The 24,479-nt window shown below is 57.0% G+C and overlaps 11 protein-coding genes across 11 annotated transcripts; 4 read left to right on the plus strand and 7 right to left on the minus strand.

The window, feature by feature from the left end:
• Positions 1 to 283: 283 nt before the first annotated feature.
• Positions 284 to 2,766, minus strand: FA10DRAFT_266471 (hypothetical protein). Its single transcript, XM_025521503.1, has 5 exons — positions 1,991 to 2,766; positions 1,511 to 1,930; positions 1,158 to 1,439; positions 1,013 to 1,096; positions 284 to 949 (listed from the first exon to the last, which is right to left on the minus strand). Exons 1-5 carry the CDS (start codon positions 2,597 to 2,599, stop codon positions 536 to 538), a joined length of 1,809 nt encoding a protein of 602 aa, XP_025377135.1. The 5' UTR covers positions 2,600 to 2,766; the 3' UTR covers positions 284 to 535.
• Positions 2,767 to 2,939: 173 nt separating this feature from the next.
• FA10DRAFT_251161 (HAD-superfamily hydrolase) lies at positions 2,940 to 4,036 on the minus strand (the record flags this gene model as incomplete). The annotated part of the gene is made up of 1 exon (XM_025519594.1): positions 2,940 to 4,036. The coding sequence occupies one exon, from the start codon at positions 4,034 to 4,036 to the stop codon at positions 2,996 to 2,998; it is 1,041 nt and encodes a 346-aa protein (XP_025377136.1). The 3' UTR covers positions 2,940 to 2,995.
• A 4,579-nt stretch (positions 4,037 to 8,615) lies between these two features.
• Positions 8,616 to 10,865, minus strand: FA10DRAFT_285656 (hypothetical protein; the record flags this gene model as incomplete). Its single annotated transcript, XM_025524014.1, has 2 exons — positions 8,616 to 10,683; positions 10,771 to 10,865. 2 exons carry the CDS (start codon positions 10,863 to 10,865, stop codon positions 8,616 to 8,618), a joined length of 2,163 nt encoding a protein of 720 aa, XP_025377137.1.
• A 194-nt stretch (positions 10,866 to 11,059) lies between these two features.
• On the minus strand, positions 11,060 to 12,381 carry FA10DRAFT_251162 (alpha/beta-hydrolase). The gene is made up of 3 exons (XM_025519595.1): positions 11,845 to 12,381; positions 11,561 to 11,786; positions 11,060 to 11,505 (listed from the first exon to the last, which is right to left on the minus strand). Exons 1-3 carry the CDS (start codon positions 12,149 to 12,151, stop codon positions 11,133 to 11,135), a joined length of 906 nt encoding a protein of 301 aa, XP_025377138.1. The 5' UTR covers positions 12,152 to 12,381; the 3' UTR covers positions 11,060 to 11,132.
• Positions 12,382 to 13,213: 832 nt separating this feature from the next.
• Positions 13,214 to 13,469, plus strand: FA10DRAFT_285658 (hypothetical protein; the record flags this gene model as incomplete). Its single annotated transcript, XM_025524015.1, has 2 exons — positions 13,214 to 13,235; positions 13,294 to 13,469. The coding sequence occupies 2 exons, from the start codon at positions 13,214 to 13,216 to the stop codon at positions 13,467 to 13,469; spliced, it is 198 nt and encodes a 65-aa protein (XP_025377139.1).
• Positions 13,470 to 13,939: 470 nt separating this feature from the next.
• FA10DRAFT_279216 (DEAD-domain-containing protein) lies at positions 13,940 to 16,385 on the plus strand (the record flags this gene model as incomplete). Its single annotated transcript, XM_025523526.1, has 3 exons — positions 13,940 to 15,987; positions 16,074 to 16,330; positions 16,363 to 16,385. The coding sequence occupies 3 exons, from the start codon at positions 13,940 to 13,942 to the stop codon at positions 16,383 to 16,385; spliced, it is 2,328 nt and encodes a 775-aa protein (XP_025377140.1).
• Positions 16,386 to 16,413: 28 nt separating this feature from the next.
• FA10DRAFT_279217 (hypothetical protein) lies at positions 16,414 to 18,514 on the minus strand. Its single transcript, XM_025523527.1, has 3 exons — positions 17,302 to 18,514; positions 16,812 to 17,214; positions 16,414 to 16,736 (listed from the first exon to the last, which is right to left on the minus strand). The coding sequence occupies exons 1-3, from the start codon at positions 18,420 to 18,422 to the stop codon at positions 16,530 to 16,532; spliced, it is 1,731 nt and encodes a 576-aa protein (XP_025377141.1). The 5' UTR covers positions 18,423 to 18,514; the 3' UTR covers positions 16,414 to 16,529.
• Positions 18,515 to 18,650: 136 nt separating this feature from the next.
• FA10DRAFT_266475 (hypothetical protein) lies at positions 18,651 to 19,558 on the minus strand. Its single transcript, XM_025521504.1, has one exon. The coding sequence runs from the start codon at positions 19,508 to 19,510 to the stop codon at positions 18,677 to 18,679; it is 834 nt and encodes a 277-aa protein (XP_025377142.1). The 5' UTR covers positions 19,511 to 19,558; the 3' UTR covers positions 18,651 to 18,676.
• Positions 19,559 to 19,696: 138 nt separating this feature from the next.
• FA10DRAFT_266476 (nucleotide-diphospho-sugar transferase) lies at positions 19,697 to 20,528 on the plus strand. The gene has a single exon (XM_025521505.1). It carries the CDS (start codon positions 19,722 to 19,724, stop codon positions 20,478 to 20,480), a length of 759 nt encoding a protein of 252 aa, XP_025377143.1. The 5' UTR covers positions 19,697 to 19,721; the 3' UTR covers positions 20,481 to 20,528.
• Positions 20,502 to 22,099, minus strand: FA10DRAFT_240449 (hypothetical protein). The gene is made up of 4 exons (XM_025519211.1): positions 21,551 to 22,099; positions 21,292 to 21,472; positions 20,980 to 21,200; positions 20,502 to 20,888 (listed from the first exon to the last, which is right to left on the minus strand). Exons 1-4 carry the CDS (start codon positions 21,900 to 21,902, stop codon positions 20,563 to 20,565), a joined length of 1,080 nt encoding a protein of 359 aa, XP_025377144.1. The 5' UTR covers positions 21,903 to 22,099; the 3' UTR covers positions 20,502 to 20,562.
• A 110-nt stretch (positions 22,100 to 22,209) lies between these two features.
• FA10DRAFT_101002 (hypothetical protein) lies at positions 22,210 to 23,379 on the plus strand. Its single transcript, XM_025517825.1, has 3 exons — positions 22,210 to 22,790; positions 22,847 to 22,905; positions 22,964 to 23,379. The coding sequence occupies exons 1-3, from the start codon at positions 22,457 to 22,459 to the stop codon at positions 23,150 to 23,152; spliced, it is 582 nt and encodes a 193-aa protein (XP_025377145.1). The 5' UTR covers positions 22,210 to 22,456; the 3' UTR covers positions 23,153 to 23,379.
• Positions 23,380 to 24,479: the final 1,100 nt, after the last annotated feature.

Consider the following 24,479-nt stretch of genomic DNA (forward strand, 5'->3'; position numbering starts at 1 on the left):
CCTTCCGTCGATTTATGGGGTGCCATCGCTGGAACTCCCTCCCTTACTTTATCCTCTGCGTTCGTTTTTGGGGCTTCGAAATGTCAAGGATTTGCTGGTCATCCTGTCTTGCTTGCTGTGAAGAACATGCACACTGCAACCGAGATCGAGTTTCCGTCGACTTCATCTTTGTCGGATGTCAAAGACTTGTCGAGGTATTGATCCAAATGCGCCGGGGAGCGACCACACGCACGATCCAATGCTAAGATCCAGAAGCAAGCGCGGTATCATCGTGGAGAACGTGGTCGTGATGCAATGGGTGTAAGCATTCACAGAGAGAGTAACCGATCGGAAAGTACAAACGAAGGAGAAGGGGAGAGGGGTGACGGGGAGGGTCTGTGTTCATTTGAAACCGTTACCAAGATCCGGAGCCCAAGAGTACACCAAAAGAGAAGAAGAGAAAGAGAAAGGCGTAAAGAGAGTCGTACGTGAGAAGCAAAGCAGAGAACAGTCGAGGGCAGGCCCTCCGCGAGCCCAAGACTGCTCATAAGAGAACCTAATCGAGGCTCAACCTGCTGGGGTTTGTGTTGCGGAACGCTGGGGCATGAGCGTTGTTGCTCTTTTGGTGATATTGACCGCTGGCTTGCTGAGTCTGGCGGTAGGCATCTTCGTAGTCTTCGTCGTCGTCATCATCGTAAAGTCCGCCGTTCGTAGCCCGTGGGAGAGCATGCGAGGCAGGAGGAGCAGCGTCTTGGAAAGCAGGGCCTCCAGCGGCAGGGTGCGCATGGCTGCTCTCGAGCGAGACGCCATCGAGGCTTAGACGAGGCTGTCTGCCCATGCTCGATGAGGCCATGTGCTTTGGACGGCGTCGGCGGAAGCCCCATCCGATCGACTCGTGCGCCTGTCGAAGGCCCTTTCCGAAGTTGTGCAAGCAGACGCAGGCGAATGCAATGGTGCAAAGTAGGGAGATCTGGGAAACGGTCCAGGATGAGCACCACCTTCATGGGAGGGGGTGAGAACAGGACGGGCTCACAGTAGCGAAGATGGAGAAGAATGTCAAGCTGAGTTCGACCGTCTGGTAGCTAGCTCTCGTCGATGGAGCATAGATGCGCGTGATCTGCAGAAGACATCAGTTCAACACATGCCTCTCGAGACAGTGGCAGCCAGCTCGGACCCACCTTGTAGATGAAGTACACGGCACCAGCCAGGAAGCAAGCAATGGAAAATGCCATCAAAGACTTGATCTCCTTTGTCGCAGCCCAGCTGGCCAAGAAAAGAACGATGATGGCTGCGGGCAACGCAGCGATGGTCACGGCATACTCCCAGTCGTTGCGGTTGGCGACGAGGATGAGGAAGGACATGGCAAAGGCGACGCCAAAGAAGAAGTCGAATTTGAGGAAGACGACAAAGACCTGATATCCAAGATACCGCCTTCGGGTCTGGATGTCTGCGCCAATCACCTAGTCAGTTCGCCCCGGAAGTGTCTGTCAGCCCATGCACCTGGCGCAGGAATCTAAGCATGTCCTCGTACCTTGTAGATGCGCCAGCCCCATTCTGACCACAGCTTCCAAGCCAAGTAGGTGAGGACGAACTGCGAGACGCCGACAATGACGGGCACGACGATGAGGAGCTTTTCCACGAGCGGAAAGAGCGTGTCGATCGCATTGCACCTCCTCCCTCGTCGCCCGGCGACTTGGGGCACGTCCATGCACCGCGCTCCGCCACCCTTGTCATCCTGGTACTGCAGTGCGTCGTGGGCTTGAGGGATCTCCAAGGCCGTCGTGACAAGGATGGCCACGTTGAGAGCGGCGACACCGATGATTTGGATCGTGTTCTTTTGCCGGTTGGCATCGAGCGAAACAAGGACGAGGAAGATCATGGCGAAGATCGTGAGCGAGAAGAAGACGTTGATCGTCTTGAGCTCTTCGACCTTCGTCCCTCGCGTGTCGAGCTGTGAAAGGGTCAGTGAGTGCGGGGATACCATCGAGCGGCAGGACTAAGAGTGGCTCACCCAGACGACACCGAAAGCAGCGCCGACCATGGCAATGACAATGATCGACTCGATGACGACAGTCAGGAAGAGCGCCAGCGCCCACCGACCAGGCAACCAGTAGCCCCTCGACCCAGCTCCAGCCGAGGTCGATGTTGCTGCTGTTGCTTTCGTTCCTCGAGAAGCGACCGTCTTGCCCCTCTTGACATTTGTTCCCTCCATAGGTGACGAGGCGGCTTCTTTGGTCGAAGCCTGGCCCTCTGGCGCCGCAAAGTAGGGCGAGGGGTGCTGTGGCGCAGCAGCATACGATGCGTACGGTTGCTGCTGCTGCTGCTGCTGCTGCTGCTGCTGCTGCGATGGGGGAAAGTAAGAGTGAGGTTGCTGTGACGACTGCTGCTGGTGATGTGCCAGGAGCGTCTGCGCAGCCGGCGAGGATCCAGCCCTCGGCGGCGTCATGTATGCAGACTCAGACCTTTGTCGCTCGAATTCTCGCGAGGCCGAGAGCGGCTCGCGGTTGAGGTGCTGCGTCGTAGGGTAGGAGCCATCGTCTGCGACCGACGACGGCGGGTATGCGGCGGGGGCATCGTTGTGTCCGACGTAGGCCCCCTCATCGTAAAAGCGATGCGCCATTTTTTTTCTCTCTCTCTTTCCCTACTCCCCCTCTCCGCAGCGGTATATGGATCGACGAGAGAGAGCGGAGCAGAGCTATAGAAGAGAGGCCTGTCGATCCTAGCTTCGTGACCGTCTTCGCCGTCCGGGTCGATGTGCGAAACGATCTGAAATGGAATTTCACCAGGCGGACTCTCCGCTCGTTGCCGCGCTTCAGCACCTCGAGGTTCGCCGGTCAAGACACGTTTTAATTTACCGTCTTAGTCTTGGCGTCGAAAAAGCAGCGACCACGCTCGCATTCAAATTGAATTCGGGGAAGATCCCGCCTTGTTTGATTAACCATCTTGGAATGAACACACCACTACCACCAAAGGACTGCCACAGAACAGAAGGTAACAAATGAATCGTAAGAGAAGACTAAGCGACTGAGTGAAGAGCGAGAATCTTGTCCACAGCCTCCAGAACATTGTCGACGAACAGTGTCGGTTCCTCTGTGGGCATCTCGTTCTTTTGGTAAACACCCGTCTTCACCAGGGCCGACTTCCAACCAGCTCTGTTGGCGCCCTTAATGTCGACGTCCGGATTGTCGCCAATCATCCAGATAGTGTATTCGTCTTTCTTTACACCGTGCTCCCTCTCGAACACTTGACTTGCATACTCGTACGTCATTTTCGAAGGCTTGCCGTAGGTGACCGTCATCTCTTCGAGTCGCTGTCCTGTACTTGGGTAGAAGAGCTTGTCGTAGATGCTCTCCAGGCTGAGCTTGATGGCACCCATACCCAGTCGAGGACGCGAAATACCTTCCGTGGGCGTGAGGAGGTCTGCCGAGGCGTAGTAGAGCTTGGGGCGGTCTTTCTCGTGCAATGGCTCCTCGGCAGATCCGGCCTTTGGCTTGCCTGCGACAATGGAGCCGTAGGGCGGGCTCATGACATCTATGGCGTACTGCATATCCCTACCCCAGTCATCGGACTCTTGCAAGAAAAAGAAAGCTTTGAACACGATGTCTTCACCGTTGATCGACAGCGAGTTCGTGCACTGTTCTTTCCTCAGCTTGCTGAACGGGAATATCCTTTCGTTCCACTGCTGAACTTCGGCGACTGTGTACACCTTTTGGAAGCCGTAGTCCTTCAGTATCTTGCTATGGCCTCCATTTGTGCCAGTGACAAGGATAGGGTCGTCGGCGTGCTTCTGAGCAAGAGCCTTCATTGGCGTTCGGCCGAGGATAAGCGATTTGGGACTGATGACAGCTTCGAGCTGTTTAGAGAGCTTCTTGGCGCGATCTTCTTCCGAGACGCCTCCTCCATTCGTGAGGAGGATAAAGGGGACTCTTTTTTCTACCAGGCGGCGTATTGCGTCTTTTGCGCCTGGAAGGACCGTATCGCCGTGCTTGAGGACACCGTCGATATCGAGTGCGAGGGCCACCTTCTTGCTCAGGTCCCTTTTTTTATATTGAAGCATCCCTCTATTTGAAGATGACGTTTGCGAGAAAACGGGGTCATACATTTCACTGTCGAAGTTCGTTTGAGAGGGAAGAGACTCCTTTAGTACTTGCTTCAGGTCCTCCGCTGTCGAATCTTCCCTCAATCCGAACAAGCTCCTGCCGTGGTACTGAAGTTCGTCTGGATTGACCTGCTCGATCATGATTTCGGCATTCTCTGCGACCTGTCGAAATCGAATTTTCTTATAGGAATCTTCATCATAGCCGTTTTGCAGAACGTGCAGGGTGTGCATGGCTTCGCCGGCTTCGATCCTGCAGTCATCGACGAATGCTTTGAGGACCGACCTTTCGAGCCGCGAGATGAGACCGTCGTGTTCGTGGTAAGCATTTTTGTTCTCCAACCTTTTCAACAAATCCTCAACCAGCATCTTTCCACGTTTCCTTGCGGCAGTACGAGAAAGACTCCATACACTTCCGCGAGCCGTCTCGACCAAACCTTGGAGCTCATGTGCATAAGCATGGACGATGTCTCCCGGAACGGGCTTTTTTAAAATGTCCAGCGCCATTTCCATTTGCTGGGCGTAGAAAGAATCTTCCTTGGTGACTTGGATGTGAAATGGGGGAACCAAATTGTCAAAAGGCGCCTTGAGAACCTTGATCCCGTCAGAGGGCTCATTGAAGCTAGACGAACCAGCCGTCGCGACGAAGAGAGCACGATCGTTGTTGCGCTTGACCTTGTGTCGCAGCGTGGTGAGAAATTTCAGAGTCTCCTTCATGGGCTCTTCAGGGTTCGCCGCATTCTGGGCGCTGTTGTGACCGTGGACGAGGTGGTACCGGTCCACCTGCCGAGGAAATTTTTTCAAAACGTAATTTACGTGCTTCTTCGGGGTGGAAGCATGATGAAAGATGTCAATGCGGTCCTTCGCACCAATTCGCTTGCGAAGGTCTTTCCGCATCATGCCGAGAAACTCTGGCGGCAGTTGAGCGAGGCCAGCTTCCAGGTCTGGAATACTTGAATGGTACGGCAGGTAGTTGGGGCCACGTTCCAGGTTTTTGAAGGCCGATTCGTGCGGCGCCGCTTTACGAAGTCGACGTCTCCCGTAGTAGTGAAAAGCGGGCGTCAGGGCGCCATAAAATCTGCGAGCCGTCTGAATGGAGCGATGAGCCAATTCATGATTCGCGACGCCCTCGCTGATAAAGTGGATATAGTTATACTTTCCGCGCCTTTCCAGAACTTGGTGCGCCATAATGTCGTCTACGTTGCCGTCGGTGAAGACAATGGCGTGGCGAGTGTTGCCGAGTTCCCTTTTTTCAAAGCGCTTTTCCCCGTGCCTCGCTCTTTTTTGAAATGGCCCTTGTGAAGAAGACGAGCCATATGTTCCACTGTAGAACGTCTGAGTGGAAAAAGCCTCCTTTAGCATTTCTTCAAGGTCCGACGATGTCTTTGTTTTATCCAGTTGGAACAAGCTCTTGCCGTGGTCAGGTCGGCCGTCACCGATTGGATGAATCGAAATAGCCTCCGGTGCGCTCTGTACAAATTGAAACCTTCCATAGGACCTTTCTCGATACCCATTTCGTAGAAAGTGCATGGTGTGCATGGCTTCGCCGGCTTCGATCCTGCAGTCCTCGACGAACGCTTTGATGACCAACCTCTCGAGCCGCGAGATAAGACCGTCGTGTTGGCCGTGTACATTTATGTCCTTGATCTTTCCCATCAAATGCTCAACCAGCTTGTTTCCACTAATCCTTGCGGCAGTACGAGAAGGAGTGTCTTCACTTCCGCGAGCCGTTTTGAATAAGCCTCGGAGGTTATTTCTGAAACCATTTTTGACGTAATCTGGAGCGCTCCCCTCGACAATGTCTTGCGCCTCTTCTATTTGGCGGGCGTAGAATAGATCTTCCGTGGTTGCTTCAATGTGAAATTTGGGAACCAGATTCTTGAAAGGCGCCATGAAAACCGTGGACCCGTCAGTGGGCTCGGTGAAGCTAGACGAACCACCCATTGCCACGAAGAGGGCATGTCGGTTGTGGTTCTTGACCCGCCCTTGCAGCCCCGAGAGAAATTTTTTTGTTGTTCTTGTGGGCTTATCACGGCTTGCTTTATCCTGGGCGCTGTTGTAACCGTGGACGAGGTGATAACGGTCTACCTGGCCAGGAAATAATTCCAAAATGTAGTTTACGTCGTTTGCCGGGGTGGGAGCATGTTGAAAGATGTCAATACGGTGCGTCTTCTCTTTAGGAAGTCGGCGATGAAGGTCTTCCCTCAATAAGCCGACGAAAGTTCGCTCCAATGTAACGAGGCCACAATCTAGATACTTGAAGGTAGATCCACGCGGTAGGTCTCTGAGGAGTTTCTCCAGGTCTTGGAAGACATGTTCGTGCGGCGCCGCTTCTTCAAAGACATTGCTCCCGATGTAGTTAAAAGCGGGCGTCTGGGCGCGATAAAAAAGGCGACCCGTCTGAATGGAGCGATGAGTCAATTCATGATTCGCGACACCCTCGCTGATAAAGTGGATGTAATCATAGTTTCCGCGCTTTTCGAGAACTTGGTGCGCCATTATGTCGTCTACATTGCCGTCGGTGAAGACAATGGCGTGGCGAATTAGGCCGTCTTCCCGCTTTTCTAAGTGCCTCTCTCCTTGCCTCGCTTTCTTGGAAGAGGTACCAGCTGAGGAAGACGAACCTTGCATTCCACTTGAGGTTCGTATTCGAGGACGAGGAGAGGCGCCAAAAACTTCCAGTAGCTTCTCCGTTGTATCCTTCTCGTCCAGTCCGAACAAAGTCTTGCCGTGTTCTGTCCCCTTCTTATCCTTGCCATGCTTGATCACGATCTTGGCGCCTTTTTCCTTTTGAACAAAGTGGAAGTCAGGAAAAGATTCTGGATTAGAACGCTGTTCCAAAACGTGTACGACGTGCATGGCGTCACAGGCCTCAATTTTGCGGCCTTCAGTGAACGCGCTGAGGACCGACGATTGGAGCCGCGAGTGAAGCACGGAACCTTCCATCTTGTTCTTTACCAGCTCGGAGATCAAATCCTTGACGTACTTCGCACCCTGACTCTTTGCCTTCAGGCATGCTGAACTCCCGTCATCTATGCGAGCCCTCTCCACCAGAGCTTGCAAACCCCCAGAGTTTTCGATGCCCGGCGGAACGCTCTGGCCGAGCTTATCCAGCACGGCCTCTATCTGGCGGGCGTAAAAATCGTCTTTGAGCGTAATTTCCCGGTGGAAGCGAGGAATACTGTTTTTGAGAGGCTCCATAAAGACTGTGACTCCGTCAGAGGGGCTCTTGAAGGAGGACGAGCCAGCTGTAGCGACAAATAGGGCTTCCCTGTTGTAGAACTTCACCCGCGATTGCAACTCCGTGACAAATTCAAGAGTTTTGGGTGTGGGATCATGTCGGCTTTCGTTGTCCTGGGAGCTGTTGTAGCCATGGACCAGGTGATACAGTTTCACCTGGCCAGGAAACATCCGCAGAATGGCTTCTACGTCGTCTGCTGATGTAGGGGCATGCTGAAAAATGTCAATGTGGTGGTCATCATGCATAACAAGGTGTTGTGCGAGATCTTTGAACTTGTGAATGGCGTTTGGCGCCGTATCGAGGTCGATCTCCCTTGTGAGGTAAGTGGCCTCATGAGGTACCGCTTGCTCGAGGACATTTTGCCCGTTGTAATGAAAAGCTTGTGTCCGGGCGCGATAAAATTTGCGACCCGTCTGAATAGAGCGATGAACCAATTCATGATTCTCGACGCCCTCGCTGATGAAGTGGATAGAATTATAATCTCCCCGCACTTCGAGAACTTGGTGAGCCATAATGTCGTCTGTCTTGCCGTCGGTGAAGACGATGGCGTGGCGAGTTATGACAGCCAAAACGTGAGTCACGGAGAATAGCAGGATGACTAGGAGTTTGCAGATCATGTTGGGATGAAGCCTTCGTCGCTGTAGCCTGAGGGCCAGCTCAGGAGGTTGTTGTGATCGGATGCTCGAGACCAGCTCAAGAGAAGAGAAATCAAAAGGGAAAGAATGATGGAGATAGGGGTGAGGATGAGGACTAGCTCGCCAGGAGATGGTCTTCGAGGGGGTTTGCAGAAAATATGAATTTGGGGTTCGACAGGCCTGCTTATATAGGCAGTTTAAGGATGCAATGTCCTATTTGTGACGCCACAGGTACAAGTAGGGTGTCCTCGAGGCCACTTTGTACGGACCGGGATGGCCGCAAAGACGCCCCTTGAGTGAGTGAGTTGTTTAAAAAACACATCTTTCATGCTTCCGAGATCCCCGAGAATCCTCTAGGTCATACTGACAGTGTCTCTGATCTTGGCCAAAAATAAACACACCTTCTGGCCGGATGCAGTGTCCTGTGTTCCTCGTCGACAGAGTCCATCAGGGTCTGCTAGTGAGAACGAACTGGCTATAACGGACTCTCTGTCCAGGGTGTGCCTCGCACGTATGGCTCGTCACAACATGAAAAGAGGGCGCGAGATGACTGCTTGGACTGAACTCTGGGAAAAGGGCGTGGCGTAAGCAGATCCGAGTGGGATGACGTGCTTTGCCTATCTGGTGACCCTTTAAGGCGTGGTGGTCGGCGCGGGCGTAGGAGTCAAGTGGCGAAGTCGAGTTGACCGTTATCAAAGCTGTCTGTGAGCGCAGCCCACTCCCAAGGCGCCATGAAAGGCCAGTCCGGAAAGGCATCCGGACCGGGTGGAGTGCTGTTGGGGGTCGGCAAAAGCGCCGTGGATGTTGTCGAGAAGGAGGACAAGGGGCCATTGTTTTCAGTCGCGGCTGGCTTTGCGTCATCGGACGGCGAGGTAAACAGCGGCGAGGATGCCTGCGCGGTCAACACCGAGGGTACAGTATCCTTGCGCGCCCTTGTCTGGGCCGCCCGATTGGAGGCCTCATTCCAGTCGGCGAATCGCTCCTTGAGCTTTTCCCTCTCGGAAATGAGGCCCACGAGAAGGCGCTTGCTGACCCTAGCAGTCGCTCCCGTCATGCCAGAGCCAACGAGATGGAGGGTGTCAATGGCCTCAAAGACGTTGGAAGCGAACCAGTCCAGATCTTCGGCCGGCCAATCGGGCCATTTGGAGTAGGCATGCTTCTCCGACGATGTCGTGGAGCCATCCGTCGCAGAAGATTCCGAGGGCGACGACAGAAAGACGATGGTGAATGTCGAAGCCGCCACGAAGAGCTGATGTGTCGGCCACGAGGGTGGGATGATGGTCCAGGGGTTGTTGGAGAGCGTGACGAGGAGCGGCATCGCTTCCAAGATCTTTCGAGCATTTCGCAACGCAGCAAATCGCATCTCGTGCGGCGCTGCAGGGTCGAGCAGAAAGGGCCGCATGAGGATGCATCGAAGCTTGTACATGGAGTTGTGCAGCAGCAGTGCCTGGGCGGCAAGCTTGTACGACTGGGGATCGTCGGCCTTGAGCTTGCAACACGCATTCTCGTAGCTCAGCCAGTCGGGCAGATCCGAGTACCAGGCCTCGATGCGGCCGTCGATGAGCACGGCCTGCTGACGACGGTCGCTGGCAGACATCCGCGTGAGGTTGCGAACGAAGCGGTAGACGTCACGGATCACTGCGCTCTGGCCCATCATCAGTCGACCGAAGCGCACAGCCGGATCGCTCGGATCACCGGAAACAAAGCTGGGCGGGTGAACGCTAAAGTCGTCGGCCATGTCGATGGCGCGGTAGTAGTGAAGCCCCTGCCATCGGTCGAGCGTCGACAGTGCCCACGCCATTCTCCTCCGATACTCGACCTCGTCATCATCAAGGATGCTGTTGCATGGCCTGTCCCTGGCCCAGCGGCTCTCGTCAAAGAGGTCCGAGGCCTTGCCCAGACGGACAGCCTCGCCCACGCTGACCCATGTCTTTTTTGTCAAGCCGGCGAGGGAGCAGTACGATGCGTACATGGTGTAGGCCTGGAGCTGATCAAAGGTGACGCCCAGCTCGTTGCCAACAATGTCGCCAGCGTCGACAAACTCTTCATCGTCTGCGAATGAGCCCTCGTTGAGGAGCGTTCGAGCTGTGCGATGGAGCACTCGGAACCGCTCCGGCTCCCTTTTAATAGCCTCGTGAGCGGCAGAGGCCGAGGGGCAGAGGAGGTAGACGGTCGCAAAGAGGGAGCAGATCAGCGAAGCAGAGAAGCGCGAGATGCGGCCGTCGGTCGTCAGTGTCTTCCAAGACGCATCCAGCCTGTCTTTGGAAATGTAGTTGACCACCCATTGCATCTCGGTGAAGAAGACGTCGAGAAAGAGGTTACCCTCCCGAACAGTGGGCAGGACGTCTTTGAGGTCATCCCACTGGACGAGCTTGTCGCCCCACGGCGGGCGAGTGTCACCCCAGCCTGCCGTTCCTTTCACGCCATCGTGCTGCAACTTCTGAATGGAGCGCGAGAGCTTGGTGAGCGTGTCTTGAAATTTGACCATGCTGTCCGACGGTGCTTGACGAGCCCGCTTGCTCTCGCCCGCGCCGACGTCCAACAGAGCGGGCTCAAAGAGGGCTTCGAGGCGTCTCTTTGTCGCTGTGTCTTCCGCCGCAGCTGCGGGCGCTTTCGTAGACGTGGGAGTGATCCGCGGCGCTTCATTGGAGACATAGCACGATGTCTGGGTGCCTCTTAGTGTGCAGGACGAGCAAGGCTGGACCCTGTCGCATTTGCTCTTGCGCTTGCGACTGTACAGACGCCGTCAGATGCCATGCTCTCTCGCCGCGAACGCTTCCTAGGCACGCGCTCGCGCACACCGACACAGACACACTCACCACGGCGCGCAGCTCCATTTGAACTCGGGCTCAGGCCTCTCCCCAGCCAACCGCATCGTGCCGCGAGCCATATTCGACGTAGGGATTGCGTCCATCGTCGTCGGTCGTGCTCGGAGAAGCCTAGAGCCCGGAGTCAGGGTCGTATGTAATCTCGATCCGCCGCCCCGTTTAGAGCGCATTGCATGCAGGGAATCTAACTCCGAGGGAAAAAGCGCGAGTCCCGATTTGTCACTCATGACACAGCGGTAGATCCATTCACTCTAGCACACCACATCCTTTGCTCTTCTCTGTGGCACAAGATGCATTTGAGATTGGCAGATAGGAGCATATTTTTGACAACTAGATGGTTCTCGATCATGCTTTTAGCAATCTGGCGTGCCTCCGATTGTGACGCCGGCATAGACGCCCAAGTGGTCAATGATGTTGACTGTCCCCTGGCCATCGATACAGTTGGAGTTCTCCTGTCCAGGGCAGCTGACGAGGCTGCTCACTTCGTCGGCAGCCTTCTGCCACAGCTCGCCAGCGGCGTGCCAGTAGCCGTCGTTGGCCGACGAGATGTCGTCAGCGCGGGGCGGAACACGTGGTACGAGGTCGTCACCGTTGTTGAAGTGCTCGTAGGCCGGGACACTGTTGGCAAAAGCGAGATTGCCTGTGCGGGGCTGACCGAAGACGATTGCCCTGACCGTCGTTCCGCTGAGCTTGCAGGTGAGGTAGGCATGGTCGAGAGAGGCAATTCTGTAGCAATGACTCGGTCAGCGTGAGGTATGACTAAAAAGATGCCAGTACTCACGCAGCACCGAGACTGTGTCCCGTGACCAAGACGCTGGCACCTTGGTGCTGGCTGAGCTGGTCGCTCACGGTCGAGAGAATGTCGTCGGCAGTGTGCGTCCAGGTGTCTTGGAATCCGTGATGCAGTTGAGAAGCGCCGTCGAGACAGCCATTGAGCCGACTGTCGAGCGGAGCAAGGGCGAAGTCGGCATCATTCTCAATCGACTGGAATTTGCTCGGGTCCGTCCCTGCAGAGGCCAGATGAGCACCAAACACTTGTCCAGTGGGAAGCCAGCACAGACTCACCTTCGTGAGAAACCACGACCCTGTTGGACGCTTCGTGCCATGCAACATAGGCGTAAGGTGTGTCGGACCCATCGCCGAAAGTCTTGATTACATTGGCATTGTTGACGTTGTCGCCAGACTGCACGTTGCAGTACGCAGCCTGAGACCACCGGGCCGGGTCAGGGTACGCGGAGTAATCGGTGACTTTGATGGGCTGATCGTTGCTCTGACGGGCCAAGAGAGAAGTCCGAGCATCATGAGGTGGTAGGGCAGCCACGGACGCGGCAGAGGCAGCCGCAATTGCAAGCTGAAGGGAGAGGGAGAGCATGTTGGAGACTGATGAGGGTCACCAAGAACAGACTGCAAACATGCTCCTTTTATCTTAGATCGACCCCATCTCTTCGTCGAGCACACCTCGCAGCAGCACCTCAGACCACCTCGGAGTAGCCTCCTGTCTCCTTCTTCGCTTGCGTGTGGGGTGCATCATGTCTGCAAAGTTTCGTTTCGTCTCTGCAGCGACCTCGGACCATCGGACCTCTCGCCGTCTGGAAGTGTAGTGCTACTACTTGCAGGCACACAAGAAGAAACTATGCGCCAATTTCGACGCTAGCAACCGAAAAAAACGCGAGGAGGAGCGAGCGTTCCTGGGTCACGCTTCGGAGACGAAGCTTTCGCTGGCGTCCCACACCGACAGGTCGTCCTGCCTCAGTGAACCGGTCTGCCTGATCGATCGATCCGTTTCTTCTAATTGTGGCCCTGTTTATCCGCCCGTGGAGAAAAGGCGGTCTGGAGAGGGCGCACATCAAGGCAGTTGCACCTTTTCCTTCATAGAGAAGTGGTTTCGGTGCTCTCTCCGAGGGAGAACATGCTGTTCGCGAGCTCGTTGTATGGTGTTATCCCGGCAACGAGCTCCCTCCTGGTGGACAAAAGCAAAATTGAGCATGCCATGAGATGCCATTGGAGTGATAACCGCAGTGCGTGTTTGTGCACCGGCGTGTGTTCCCGCGACTTTGAGAAGACCGAAAAGAAGAGAGGCTCTAAGTCCGTGCGGGCACAAATGGTTTCTTTGCGCAAGCTCACCCAGCAGTGATGATTGATACCCTTAAAAGATATGGCTCTTGATTGGACCGTGATAGAGTCCCTTTGTTCAGTCCGCACTGTTCTGCGGTGATATCGATTTCGATCACGGACTAAGCGATGGCGGCCCGTGCGTCCCTTTGTTTCCCTTTGTTACGACAGCTTTCAAAAGGCGGCATTTCGCGCTGCTCCGCGCTGCCTCTCACCTTCACCAACTTCACCAACCGCACCAGGTTCACAACACGACGCTTCAAAGCAGTCCCTCATCTCACTCGTGTGAAACCCTCAACAAAGCTTCGCCTACTTGAAAAATATGCCAGCTACAGACGCACTTCGTGAGTTATGCCATCAGTAAAGTATCTCAGCAGCGTTTGAACCAACGTTCCTTGACAGAGCCCGGTGGCATGAGCCAAGAGGCCAAGGTCGTCGTCAAGAGCTACGGAAGCTGGACGCAGTTCATGCATTCTTTTGGACTCAAGCCCTGGGAAGACAATGACGCGAAGGAGGGACTCGCTATCGCCGAGTCGTTCGCCAAGGACGCAGAAGAGGGAAAGAGCGGGAGCATCTAACGATTTCCTAGCGCCAGACAACTGTTACACTTTGTACCAGGCTGTCAAAGTGAGATTAGAGGTGTAGAGATGACCTCAGGAGAAATTATGATCTATCGAGAGCGCGCTGAGAGAAGGGCGCACTTGCACAAAGCCTGCCATCGTGAATATGAGAGGAGATCCTGATTGATCTTGAACTTGCAAAGTCAGATCTCCCGTGTTGGAAGCTTGATGTGCAGCAGTGGGAGCGATTCACCAGACACTTTGGCGATTCAGAGCTCAGAACAGACTCTCATTGGCGACAATATTGCCCATCGACAGCTCTTGGCTCTTTGCTTATGTCACTGATGATGAGGGCAAAGTGGTGAAGCTATCCTCCGAGGGATGGACTGCCTTTGCAATTAGGCGGCAGAAGTGACAAGCGGTGAGGCGCGGAGGTTGTTCAGCACGTGTCGCGGAGCCTCCAAAATTTTTGGTTTTTGTTTTGGAAGATGTCAGGCCTCTTCCTTCCCTGGGTCACCCGCAACGCGAGAAGCAGGAGTGTCGCTCGCGCCCTCTCGATGTTCTCGGTAAAGCGCTTCGACGGCTCGGCCGCGGCGTCGGGAAGCAATGACGGTGCCGGCGATGGCGCTCCGGCGCGAAATGTTGATCGAATCGCCGCGATCAACCGACAGATGCCGGCACCTGCGCCCAAGAGAGTGCAGCCGGTGGCAGGAAAGGTCAAGAGCTCGACGTCAAAGAAGCAACAAGCTACCAGCAAAACAAAGGCAAAAGAAAGATACTTGAAGGCTAAGAAAGAGAGGAGGAAAGCCCGGCAAAAGGCAATGCCTGCGGCAAACAAGAGGAAGAAGGTCGATGCGAGCCAGGAGGACGAGGTGCAAGAACTTGCCCAAGCAGCAGTCGAGGAAGGTAACAAGGGGCAAGGAAAGGGCGAGGAGGTCACATCATCATCATCAACGTCTTCTTCATCATCATCATCATCACCATCATCATCGTCGTCGTCGTCGTCGTCGTCATCAGGGTCAAGCTCGGACTCGGACTCGGATTCAGACTCGGATGCCGAGGGCAGCAGCGCGGAGGAGGTGGAGTCCCAAAGGCCAGTCGAAAGCGAGAACAAGATGGATGTAGATGAGCCAGAGGGGCTGTCGAGGCTGCCAGCGCCTCGACAGACGGAGTGGGGCTCCAAGGCAGACCTAGCGCTACAGGGCCTACCTCAAGGGCTCACCAGACCGACATTGGTAGACCCGGAACTCCGCTCGAGCGTCAAGGCAAATACTGAGGAGGGAAAGGGGGACTTGGACCTGGTCAGTGCTCCTATGCGCTCGCGCCTCGAGAAGCTGGGCGTGTCCGAGTGGTTTGCCGTCCAGACGTCCGTCATTCCCATGCTTCTTTCCCATCCGACCGCCTACTCGCTCTACCCGTCGCCCCCACCTAGTGATCTTTGCGTCTCTGCACCCACTGGAAGCGGCAAGACGTTGGCGTACGCTGTTCCGATAGTCGAGGTGCTACGACGGCGGATCTGCATCAGGCTTCGTGCTTTGATTGTCCTGCCCACGAGGGACCTCGTCAACCAGGTCAGGGAGACGATGCAGGGTGTGTGCAAGGGAAGCGGCTTGAGCATCGCAAGCGTGACCGGCCAGCAGAGCTTTGCGCAGGAGCAGGCACTCCTTGTCAACCTTGCCGAGGGCCAGCAGCGTCGAAAGAACATCGCCGGTCTCGTGTCTTCCTCTGCGACTATTTCAGAGGAGCCCTCTGCGCATACAGAGGGAGAGAACACGAGCAAGGTGGACATTCTCATCGCAACCCCCGGCCGGCTTATCGACCATCTGGACGCCACGCCTGGATTTACCCTCCAGCATCTCCGCTTTCTCGTCATCGACGAAGCCGATCGTCTGCTGGGCCAATCGTTTCAGGAGTGGCTTCCCCGCATCCTCGATGCGCTCGATCCAAGAAAGACGATGCAGGCATCAAAGGACGATGCCAGTGCACCTGCCTGGCTTCGGCGCAGCATCAGCAAGACCACTGGCGTCCGTCTGGGCACCTTTGGCGAAGAGGAGGACCGAGACCCGTCGTCGTCGCCCGTCCAGAAGCTCCTCTTTTCAGCTACACTTACGCGAGACCCAGCCAAGATTCTTGCGCTGGACCTGCGCGATGCGCGATTCGTCTCTGTACAGCAGGGCGCATCCTCTGGCAGCTTTGTCTCGCGCGAGGAGAGCTTCGCACTGCCATCGACGCTCCACGAACACTACCTCGTCGTGCCCTCGTCCGACAAGCCGTTGCACCTCTTTGCGCTTCTCCGGCCCGCGCCCGGCGCGGACAGAGAGGCACTGCGGTCCGTCCTGTGCTTTACCAAGTCCGTCGAGAGCGCCTCGAGGCTCGTCAAGCTCGTCGAGCTTTTTGAGGAGGAGCGCGCGGCGATACGGAGGAGAAACCTTGAAGAGAAGGAGGCTGCGCTCAACGTTCAGGTCTATTCGAGCGAGCTGGGACCAGGCCAGCGGATGCGGATGCTCGACGAATTCCGCAATGGTCAAGTTGATGTGTGAGTCGCAGCAGCAGCAGCAGCAGAAGATCAGCAAAATCTGGTTGAATGAATGCTGACAAGCACGGGAATTTTGGGTGTGGAAGCCTCGTGTGTTCCGACGTCATTTCGCGCGGCATCGACCTGCCCCACGTCCGCCACGTCGTGTCGTACGACGTCGCCGTCGACATGGCCAAGCACGTCCACCGCATCGGCCGCACGGCACGGGCCGGAAAGCGGGGCGACGCCTGGACGCTCGTCGAGGAGCACGAGGCGTGGTACTTTAAGCGCATGCAGCGCAGGGGCTCGGCGAGCGCAGACGAGCGCCTCGACAAGGTCAAGATGGACAAGGCGCAGCTCGAGAGTCTCCGCCCTGCATACGAGGCTGCGCTACAGCGGCTGTCTACCGTGTTCTCTAGGAATCATTCAACAGTGTAGTAAAAATTTGTACGATTATTGTCACATTCACCGCACGGATCCGTTGCTTGCATTGTGTGGAAGAAAGAGAGAGAGAGAGAGGGCGATGATGTGTGAATGAATGAAGAGAGAGGTACAGAGAGAGATTACGAGGCCTTCTTGCCCGAAGAAGAAGCAGCAGTAGCGGCCATCGAGGCGCGCAGCTGGGTCTGCCTCGATCGGCCCCAGGCGGTGAAGCACCGGACGAGGACCCACGCATGAGCGACGACGAGGAGCAGAGAAGTAAGGTAGGTGGAGAGGTATGTGTCGATTGCCTTGAACTCGAGCAGGTATGCTTGGGAGAGCCATGCCGCCTGTGCAATCTCGTTAGCATATTGATCGTCGAAGGAAGAAAGAGTCTCAAGAAGAGGCAAGGAAGGAACACTCACCTGCGAGGCGACCCAGACAGATCCGACGAGGACTGCCTCAGCCGACGAGGCAAACTCGAGCGACGGCGCAACGATGGGCAGGAACCAGAGGAACCAGGTAAAGTACTGCGACGTCGAGACCTTGTTGAGCATGACAAAGGCGGCCGTCTGCGCCGCGCAGGCGGCAATGAGGTCCTTTCCTCCGAGTGAGAACCCAATGAATGCGCAGAGGCCGAGCTGCGGGAGGAAGCCAAGAATTGGAGCGAGCGGCGAAGCGGCAGCAGTGAGGGAGGAAGGCAGGAAGCCTTCGATGGAGGCGACATTGGAGAGGTATGCGCCCAAGAAGTGGGGCGAGAAGTTGTGGCGGTGGTCGGAGCGGTGAAAGTGATGCAGGATCGTCTCATGAAGGTAGGCATCTCCCCAGCTGGGAGAAAAGGAAGAAAGGACAAGTCATCAGCCAAGGAATAAGGGACATGAGTGTTCTCGCCCCGCCAAAAGTCTGCACACTCACATGAGATAGACGGGCCCGCAGAAGCCGATGAGTGAGTAGATGGCGACAAAGCCATAGCGAGCCACGGCGCCGACGCTGCTCCACGATGAAGAGAGGCCTGACCCACGCGTCCTTGCCGAGCTGGCAAGGTGGGGGACGAGGCTGGCGGCGTAGATGACGGGGTAGAGCTTCCAGTGAATGGTGAGGGCAAAGAGAAAGGGAGCAAAGATGGCCGAGTTGGACCAGAGACTGAGAGGTGCGATCGCCTCTGTGGGCTCCTCGGGCGTTGGTGCAACCGTGTCCTCATCCGTGCCATTGGCGGCTGCCTTTGGCGCTACGCTGGGAAGCGCCAGGCTAGCCTCGGGGCTGGAGCGGAGGGTGACATCGAGGAAGCCGAACACGAGGACGCCGAGCAGCGACTCGCTCGACCCTCGCGTAGCAATCTGGGCGGGGAAGGGGTTGAGAAGCCAGAGGGCACCCGGCAGCCATGAGGCCGCGTCGTTGTCGTCGTCGTCGTTGTCTTCGTCGCTCGAGCTCTTTGCACCGGCACGCTGACGCTTCCGGAGGTCCATGATGTCCCACATGAGTAGTGCAATGACAACATCAGCCAGTGCAAAGAGGACCTTGCCAAAGAGGCCCCGCCAGGGCTCAGCAAGGTACTGGCCAGGAGCGAGGACGAGGGCGAGGAGGGGCGTGTAGCGGTATGTCGGCCGCGCAAAGGGGTTGCCCAGGCCTGCCAGAACCCGGAAAAAGGGCCGAAAGAGTGAAAAGACAAAGAGAGAGATCTTGGCGTCGGCCGTGTCGAGATCCTTGCCAAACGCAGACAGCTCCGGATCGACGAGCTCCCTCTCCATCTGGAGGAGGAAGCGAGCGGCAGCAGACAGGTATCCCTGCGCGCATAGCCCTGGCGCCTCCGGAGGGTTGACCAGGTCCTCGTACTCTTCCTGCGGCGGCACGGCAATGATGACGTCGAGCGGGCAGCTGTGGGCGACGTGCTGGGCGGCAGAGGTGAAGACGGCATAGTCGATGTCGGTGTAGGGGACCGCCGAGTGGGCATCCTGGTACATGCCCCACCCCAGCAGGGCGAAGCGCAGCGCCAGCCCGCCTGCTAGCCACGACAGGCGACTGCTGCCTATCCTCATCGTCTATTTGGACTGGAAGCGGGAGTCGCGCTCTTCAGGCTGGCTAATCGCAGGGGACGTGTAAGAGGGAAGTTAAGAAGAAAGGAAGAAAGGCGTCTTGTGTGGGGAGCAACATCTCAAATTTAGGCTCGGTTTTCAAGACGAGAAGTCGGAGGACAGATTGTGAGACAAGACGCGTCTGGCTTGCCGTGGCCGCCTTGTACGTCTGCTTCTTCTGAAAAGCACAATTGGAATGATGATTATGATGGCTATTCTCATACAGTTGTGAATCTCCGTTGCCAATACACGAGCGGCAGTTGCTCCTGCCCTTCTTCGAGGTCTTCTATTGCGTGGACCTTGGCGATAAAGACGTCAGACCCGGTCGTGTCTGCGTCTGCCGCCTGCCCCTCACTCGATGGGTCCAGCTGGCCAAGGTCGATGCGCTGCACGACGCTGCATGCCAGCGCTCCCACGCTGTGAGAGAGCACAGGCACAGCAAGTGCTTCCCCTTTTCTGCGTGCCACGCCGGAAGGATGGAAGGGTGTTGACTGAAAGGGATGCTGCTCCACGCGGCCGGCCGACGACGACGACACCAGGTCCCACGGCTCCAACCCCGGCTTGGAGAAGCCCTGGGCCGCATCTTCCTGCCTGGTGCTGAGAATGTTGATGACAAAGTGCGCCTCGCCTTGGCTGTTGCGTTGCGCGTCGTACTCGAGCGCATCGGCCAGGCGGCTGGGCGTCCGCAGGCTGAATGCGACGAGCGCGGGGTCCAGCGACACGGTCGTGAAGCTCGATAGCGTGGCTCCATGCGCTTTTCGATCTTGGCCCGCCGACGATGATGATGACGAGGATGACGGAGAAGAAGAAGACGACAACGACGATGATGATGACGATGATGAAGAAGGAGACGAAGGAGGAAGCAGCGTCGTGATGACGGCCACGGGCTGGGCCGAGGCGCGCATGAGCGAGCGGATCGACGAGGAGAGCGAGGCAGATTGCGGCGCGGACGAGGACGAGGGAGACACTACTGGTGCCGTCGAATGGAGCAGCCGAAGAGAGACAAAGAGCGACGACACCTTCGCCCCAGGCCGGACCCTCCCCGCCATCATCTTTGCTGCCATGGCTTGGCTCGCTCTCTCCTTCTTGGCTCTTCAGAGGGCTCAGATTGAGCGGACAAAAAAAAATCGTCCGTGCATTTCTGCCGCGCGCGCGCCTGTCGTTCACGTGTGTTTCAATCGCCAATCCTGCTCAACTCGAGGAGAACTTCGCGAACTCGACTATCTCGACGACGGGCGACTCATGAGCTCGCACTTTGTCGACATGTCCTCCGCCGCCGCCGCCACCACCGTGTCGACGTCGAGCAAGTACAGCGTCATCCTGCCCACATACAATGAGCGGCGGAACCTGCCCGTGATCCTGTACCTGCTCTGCACCACCTTTGAGGCCCACTCGATCGACTACGAGATCGTCATCGTCGACGACAACTCGCCCGATGGGACACAGGATGTGGCGCGGAAGCTGGCCGGCGTGTGGGGCGACGACCGCATTGTCCTGCGCCCACGGCCGGGCAAGCTGGGCCTGGGCACCGCCTATGTGCACGGGCTCGAGAGCTGCACGGGCGACTTTGTCATCATCATGGACGCCGACTTCAGCCACCACCCGCGCCACATTCCCGAAATGATCCGGCTCCAGACCACAACGGGGGCCGACATTGTGCAGGGCACGCGCTACAGTGGGCCCTCGACGGGCGCAGGCGTCTACGGCTGGAACCTGAAGCGGAAACTCGTCTCGCGCGGCGCCAACCTCCTCGCCTCGTTTGTCCTTGGCCCACGCACGACGGACGTCACCGGCAGCTTTCGCCTCTACAAGCGGCCCGTCATCCACACACTCATGCGCCAGTGCACCTCCAAGGGCTACGTCTTCCAGATGGAGATTCTCGTGCGAGCACGTGCTGCAGGCTACAGCATCACCGAGTGCCCCATCGTCTTTGTCGACCGCGTCTACGGCGAGAGCAAGCTGGGTGGCGACGAGATTGTGGGCTATGCAAAGGGCGTCTGGAACCTCTTTGTGGGCATCTGAGGCGGCCGACGATGTTACATTGGCAATTATATCCATTTAGAGCAGAGCAGAGCAAAAGAAGGGGTATGACATGGGGATCTTTTCATGCGGCAGCGGCAACGGGCCCGGCTTGCGCGGGCACAGGGACCGCGGGGGCCACTTTGACGTCCTGCGAGACGGGCCGGGCCGCCTTCTTGGAAGAAGGCGCGACCCTGGCCAGGAGGCTCGTCCGCTTCTGGTTCTTTGTTGTTGTTGTGGTTGTGGTTGTCGTCGCCGCCGCTGCCGAGGCCGCCTTGAGGGCCGCCTTGTCCTGCGACGAGAGGACCTTGATCGTGAGGAGTGCGGTCCGGCCGTCGGTGGCAATGTTGTGGTTGATGCCCGCTGTGCCTGCGGGCATCAGGTCCGTGAGGTACTCGACCTGGGTCTGGTCTGCAAGCACATATTTGAGGTCAGATTTTGTTTCCTTCACTTTGCGTCTGAATGTTGATCGAGCGAGAGAGCGGCCAGAGACACAACTCACACGTCTTGAACATGAACGACGTGACGCCGTTCTTGTTGCGCTGGCCCTGCTGGACGACCCAGTCGCGGCCGATGTTGTAGCCGTCGGGGATGATCATGTGATGCTTGCTCACGTCCTCCTCCTTGGACGCGGCAAAGAACCAGGCGCCGGTGCCCATCTGCTGCCAGACACGGATGTGGTTGCCGCCCCTCAGCGACTCGATGCATGTTCCAAACAGGTGGCTGTTCCCGCACGGCATGTACAGAGCTTCGTCAGACGCGTGCATTCACAGAGAAGCGCAGAGAGGGTCACAAGACAGAGGTCACTACTCACTCGAGGGGCGTGTAGACCTCGCGGTAGAGAAAGTTCTCGTCGACCCATCCGCGCGGGTCGAGCCAGGCCTTCTGTGGGTTGCCGGAGTGGAGTCCAAAGCACTCCATGTCGAGGTCCAGCGAGCGGAGGTATTGCTGCAGGCCCTTTCGCGTCAAGAGGTCCGGCGACGAGAGCGCAGAGACTGAAGGGGAAGAGGAGAACATGTTCACGTCAATTGGGAAGTCAAGAGACGGGGAAAAAGTGACAAGAAGAAACGCACCAATGACGTTCAGCGGCTCTCCAAGTCCGGGGCCCGTCTGGTCGATGCTCGTGCCGCCATAGACGCGCGGGTCGATGTAAGGCTTGCCCTTGGAGTCGACGAGGTCCTTGCTCACCTCGCCCTCGGGCGGCGGGACCGCAACGACGGGAACGTCGGACGCGAAAATGGCAGGATCATCGACGAGGGCAGGGTCGTTTGGGTCCTCGAGACCGACGGTACGGCCATTGTCGTCGGTCGTCACCGACGCCAGCACTGTCCCGCCTGCTTCTCCTGGCGCGTCATGGGGGGGCTCAGAGGCGGTGATTCCCTTTTTTTCGCGCTTGTGGGGAAGGAGCTTCGTGAGGGACACCATCTCGATTGAGGGGCACAAGTCGGTGTTCGCGAAGGACTGTGTCAATTGGGGATCAGTGGGAGAGGGAGAGAGGGAGAGACCATCACACTGTTTCCCTTGTCACGCAAAACCCCAAGAAAAGCAGAAGCACGATCCATTCATTCAATTCGTGTTCGTGCTCCTGCTCCCTCTGCGCCAATTAAGGGGGAAGCCAAGCTTCTATGTCGTGCGGGGGAACGTTCTCTATCTTGTTCGGTCTTTTCCCATCCATCAAGCCGAGCTCCCGAAATGAGCGGCAGAATAAACCCCTTCTGATCTCCCCCCTAGTCTTCTCCGACCCCCTATTTTTGTCTTTGGAGCACGGCAGACTTGTGTGTGGCCCGAGCGAGCTTCACTTAGTAAGCAGTGAGTCGCGCGCAGTCACGAGAACAACAGGCTCGAAATTTGGACGCGTTGAGTGGCAGGGCAGGAAAGACGCACAGCAGCAGCAGCAGCTACAGCGACGAGGACGCACGGCCACGAGGACGAGAAGAGAGAGACAACGAGACGTGGGCCGATGAGGAGGAGCAGGAGCGATGGCTACGTACGAGGGAGCGGCGGACATTTCGATGGTGGAGCAGGGAGAGGAAGTGAGCAGTAGCATTCCGTCGACGTCGCTCAGCGTGCAGCTCCTCAACCAGCTGCTGGCGAGCAGGAGGGACAGGTACCGGGCACTGCGAGCAAGTGGCCAAGCGGGCGGCAGCATTGTGTTCCACCAACCATCACAAGCACAGAATGGCAAGGAAGGACCAGGCGAGGGCGCGAATGGGGAGAGCAAGAGCGCGGTTCGGACGACGCACATGGTGCTTAGGATCCTCGGACTCAGCTTCATCGTGCCCATGGTCACCTTGTCCGATGATGGGTTACCTAGTGAGTGTGGAGGGAGACATCGCACTGTGACCATGTCAGCTGATGGAACTCGACAGAGACCCTGGATCGGGAAGGGTTCTCGGTAAAGGCCGCTCTCGAGACGATGGCCAAGGCAGTGAGAGGGACGCCAGGCGTGCTCAGCGACCTGTATTCTTTGACCCCGGACAATGCAGCTGTCAATGGCGAAGGAGGGAACGAGAGCCCACAGAGGAGTAGAGTTTCTTCCTCCCTCAAGAGCACCACAGTCGATGCATGGCTCGTGCCGCGCCTCGTCGCCGCAGCCGCCGTCTTGCATGCGCGCAGCTGCAGTCTTTCGGACGCCTCACAGAACGCGGACTCGCTGCACCTCTACACGGACCTGATCGACCTTGCCATTGAGCTTCTCGACATTGGAGTCTCCCACACCGGCGAGCTGGAGCGAGCCAGGGCGATCCTCATCGAATGCCTCTGTGCCGTCTATCGCGCCTTTGCGAGGAGTGGCCGGCCCGCCTTTCCACCCCACTTGGCGCCATCGCTTAAGCTTATTGCTCATCTTGGGGCAGATGCTGCCGAACAGCAGCAGTCCATCTTCGCCTTCTTCACCGCAGGCTCGTCAACGGAGCTTCTCGGTGCCGTTGCGAGCCCAGGCAAGGGTCCGAAGGGCACGGCCACACGCGAAGAGGGCATCTCTCGCCTCTGGCTGGCTGAAGATTACACCTCTTTTTCACCAGACTTTGGTGGGAAAAGCCTCTCGCGCGCGCACAAAGCGTCACTGAGCCACTCGTTACTCATTACTACGGTCGACGTCATCTTGAAGCTGGCGTCCAAGCATCCTGATAAGCTCGCGGATCTGGCCTCAGCCGCGGGAAAGACGCTACTGGGCGAATGGACAATCTCATCGGTCATGTCCGAATCGGCACCGGCCAAAGAGCTGGTGATGTCGACAAGCCTGGACGCCACGCGGCTACGAATCGCCAGCAGCGCCTTGACGAGGCGCAGAGAACCGCTACCTGCCCCCGTGAAAAGGCGCATCGCAATCTTCATCATCAGACACTTTGCCCTTGCCATCCGTGGAGGTCTTCCTCGGAGTGCTTACGAAGGCGAGAGCAGCTACATCGAAGTGCTTCAAGAGGCGGTCCAGCGCTGCGGCGATGCAGACGTGGCCGACGAAGCGAGCACGGCCCTCAACATGCTTACACATGCCATCATCATCGAATTGACGGCAAAGGATGTACCTCCAACGAGCGGCCTGCAGCTCGATGCTGCGGCCAAGGCGGAGCAGGATGGGGAGATGAGGCTCAAGGCCCTGGCCCTCGATGGGCTCATTGTGCTCCTGCAGAACGACGTCGATGTCAAATCGTTTGGCATGCACAGGCCACAAGCACTGATAAAGGATCTGCTCAAGCTCAACGACGAGGGAGAAGAGGAGGCGGATGAGGATCTGGATGGTGTGGCAGACTTTGTCTCACCTCGGCAGCGGTCTCAGCTCCTCAAGATTCTCGCCAATCGCGGTTCGAATCGAAGCAAAAAGGCTGCTGTGGATGAGATTGGGTGGGAGGAGGTGAAGGAGGGAATACGGGAAGACGACAGTACTCCTCCAAAAGAGGAGACGAATCTGTTTGAGCGCCCGAGCCACGGTTCGGCATCCAAAATTGACGGCTTCGCTGCCACATCAACGTATGGTATACAGCTGGCCTCCAAACGATTCTG

Source organism: Acaromyces ingoldii (assembly GCF_003144295.1).
Source record: "Acaromyces ingoldii strain MCA 4198 unplaced genomic scaffold FA10scaffold_3, whole genome shotgun sequence".
Classification (NCBI taxonomy): Eukaryota; Fungi; Basidiomycota; class Exobasidiomycetes; order Exobasidiales; family Cryptobasidiaceae; genus Acaromyces; species Acaromyces ingoldii.

What these genes read in the sequence shown, in the direction of transcription:
- FA10DRAFT_266471 (XM_025521503.1), bottom strand. Translation starts at nt 2,599, where the DNA reads ATGGCGCATCGCTTTTACGATGAGGGGGCCTACGTCGGACACAACGAT. An exon ending in CCGTGTACTTCATCTACAAG is followed by an intron (nt 1,097 to 1,157) that starts GTGGGTCCGAGC and finishes TGTCTTCTGCAG; the next exon opens with ATCACGCGCATCTATGCTCC. An exon ending in TCTTCTCCATCTTCGCTACT is followed by an intron (nt 950 to 1,012) that starts GTGAGCCCGTCC and finishes ACCGTTTCCCAG; the next exon opens with ATCTCCCTACTTTGCACCAT.
- FA10DRAFT_251162 (XM_025519595.1), bottom strand. Translation starts at nt 12,151, where the DNA reads ATGCTCTCCCTCTCCCTTCAGCTTGCAATTGCGGCTGCCTCTGCCGCG. An exon ending in GGTCGTGGTTTCTCACGAAG is followed by an intron (nt 11,787 to 11,844) that starts GTGAGTCTGTGC and finishes TGGCCTCTGCAG; the next exon opens with GGACGGACCCGAGCAAATTC. An exon ending in GGACACAGTCTCGGTGCTGC is followed by an intron (nt 11,506 to 11,560) that starts GTGAGTACTGGC and finishes TCATTGCTACAG; the next exon opens with AATTGCCTCTCTCGACCATG.
- FA10DRAFT_279217 (XM_025523527.1), bottom strand. Translation starts at nt 18,422, where the DNA reads ATGAGGATAGGCAGCAGTCGCCTGTCGTGGCTAGCAGGCGGGCTGGCG. An exon ending in TGCGGGCCCGTCTATCTCAT is followed by an intron (nt 17,215 to 17,301) that starts GTGAGTGTGCAG and finishes CTTTTCTCCCAG; the next exon opens with CTGGGGAGATGCCTACCTTC. An exon ending in CTGTCTGGGTCGCCTCGCAG is followed by an intron (nt 16,737 to 16,811) that starts GTGAGTGTTCCT and finishes GAGATTGCACAG; the next exon opens with GCGGCATGGCTCTCCCAAGC.
- FA10DRAFT_266475 (XM_025521504.1), bottom strand. Translation starts at nt 19,510, where the DNA reads ATGATGGCGGGGAGGGTCCGGCCTGGGGCGAAGGTGTCGTCGCTCTTT.
- FA10DRAFT_266476 (XM_025521505.1), top strand. Translation starts at nt 19,722, where the DNA reads ATGTCCTCCGCCGCCGCCGCCACCACCGTGTCGACGTCGAGCAAGTAC.
- FA10DRAFT_240449 (XM_025519211.1), bottom strand. Translation starts at nt 21,902, where the DNA reads ATGGTGTCCCTCACGAAGCTCCTTCCCCACAAGCGCGAAAAAAAGGGA. An exon ending in AGAGCCGCTGAACGTCATTG is followed by an intron (nt 21,473 to 21,550) that starts GTGCGTTTCTTC and finishes CTTCCCCTTCAG; the next exon opens with TCTCTGCGCTCTCGTCGCCG. An exon ending in GTCGTTCATGTTCAAGACGT is followed by an intron (nt 20,889 to 20,979) that starts GTGAGTTGTGTC and finishes ATGTGCTTGCAG; the next exon opens with ACCAGACCCAGGTCGAGTAC.
- FA10DRAFT_101002 (XM_025517825.1), top strand. Translation starts at nt 22,457, where the DNA reads ATGGCTACGTACGAGGGAGCGGCGGACATTTCGATGGTGGAGCAGGGA. An exon ending in GTCCGATGATGGGTTACCTA is followed by an intron (nt 22,791 to 22,846) that starts GTGAGTGTGGAG and finishes GGAACTCGACAG; the next exon opens with AGACCCTGGATCGGGAAGGG. An exon ending in TCGAGACGATGGCCAAGGCA is followed by an intron (nt 22,906 to 22,963) that starts GTGAGAGGGACG and finishes CGGACAATGCAG; the next exon opens with CTGTCAATGGCGAAGGAGGG.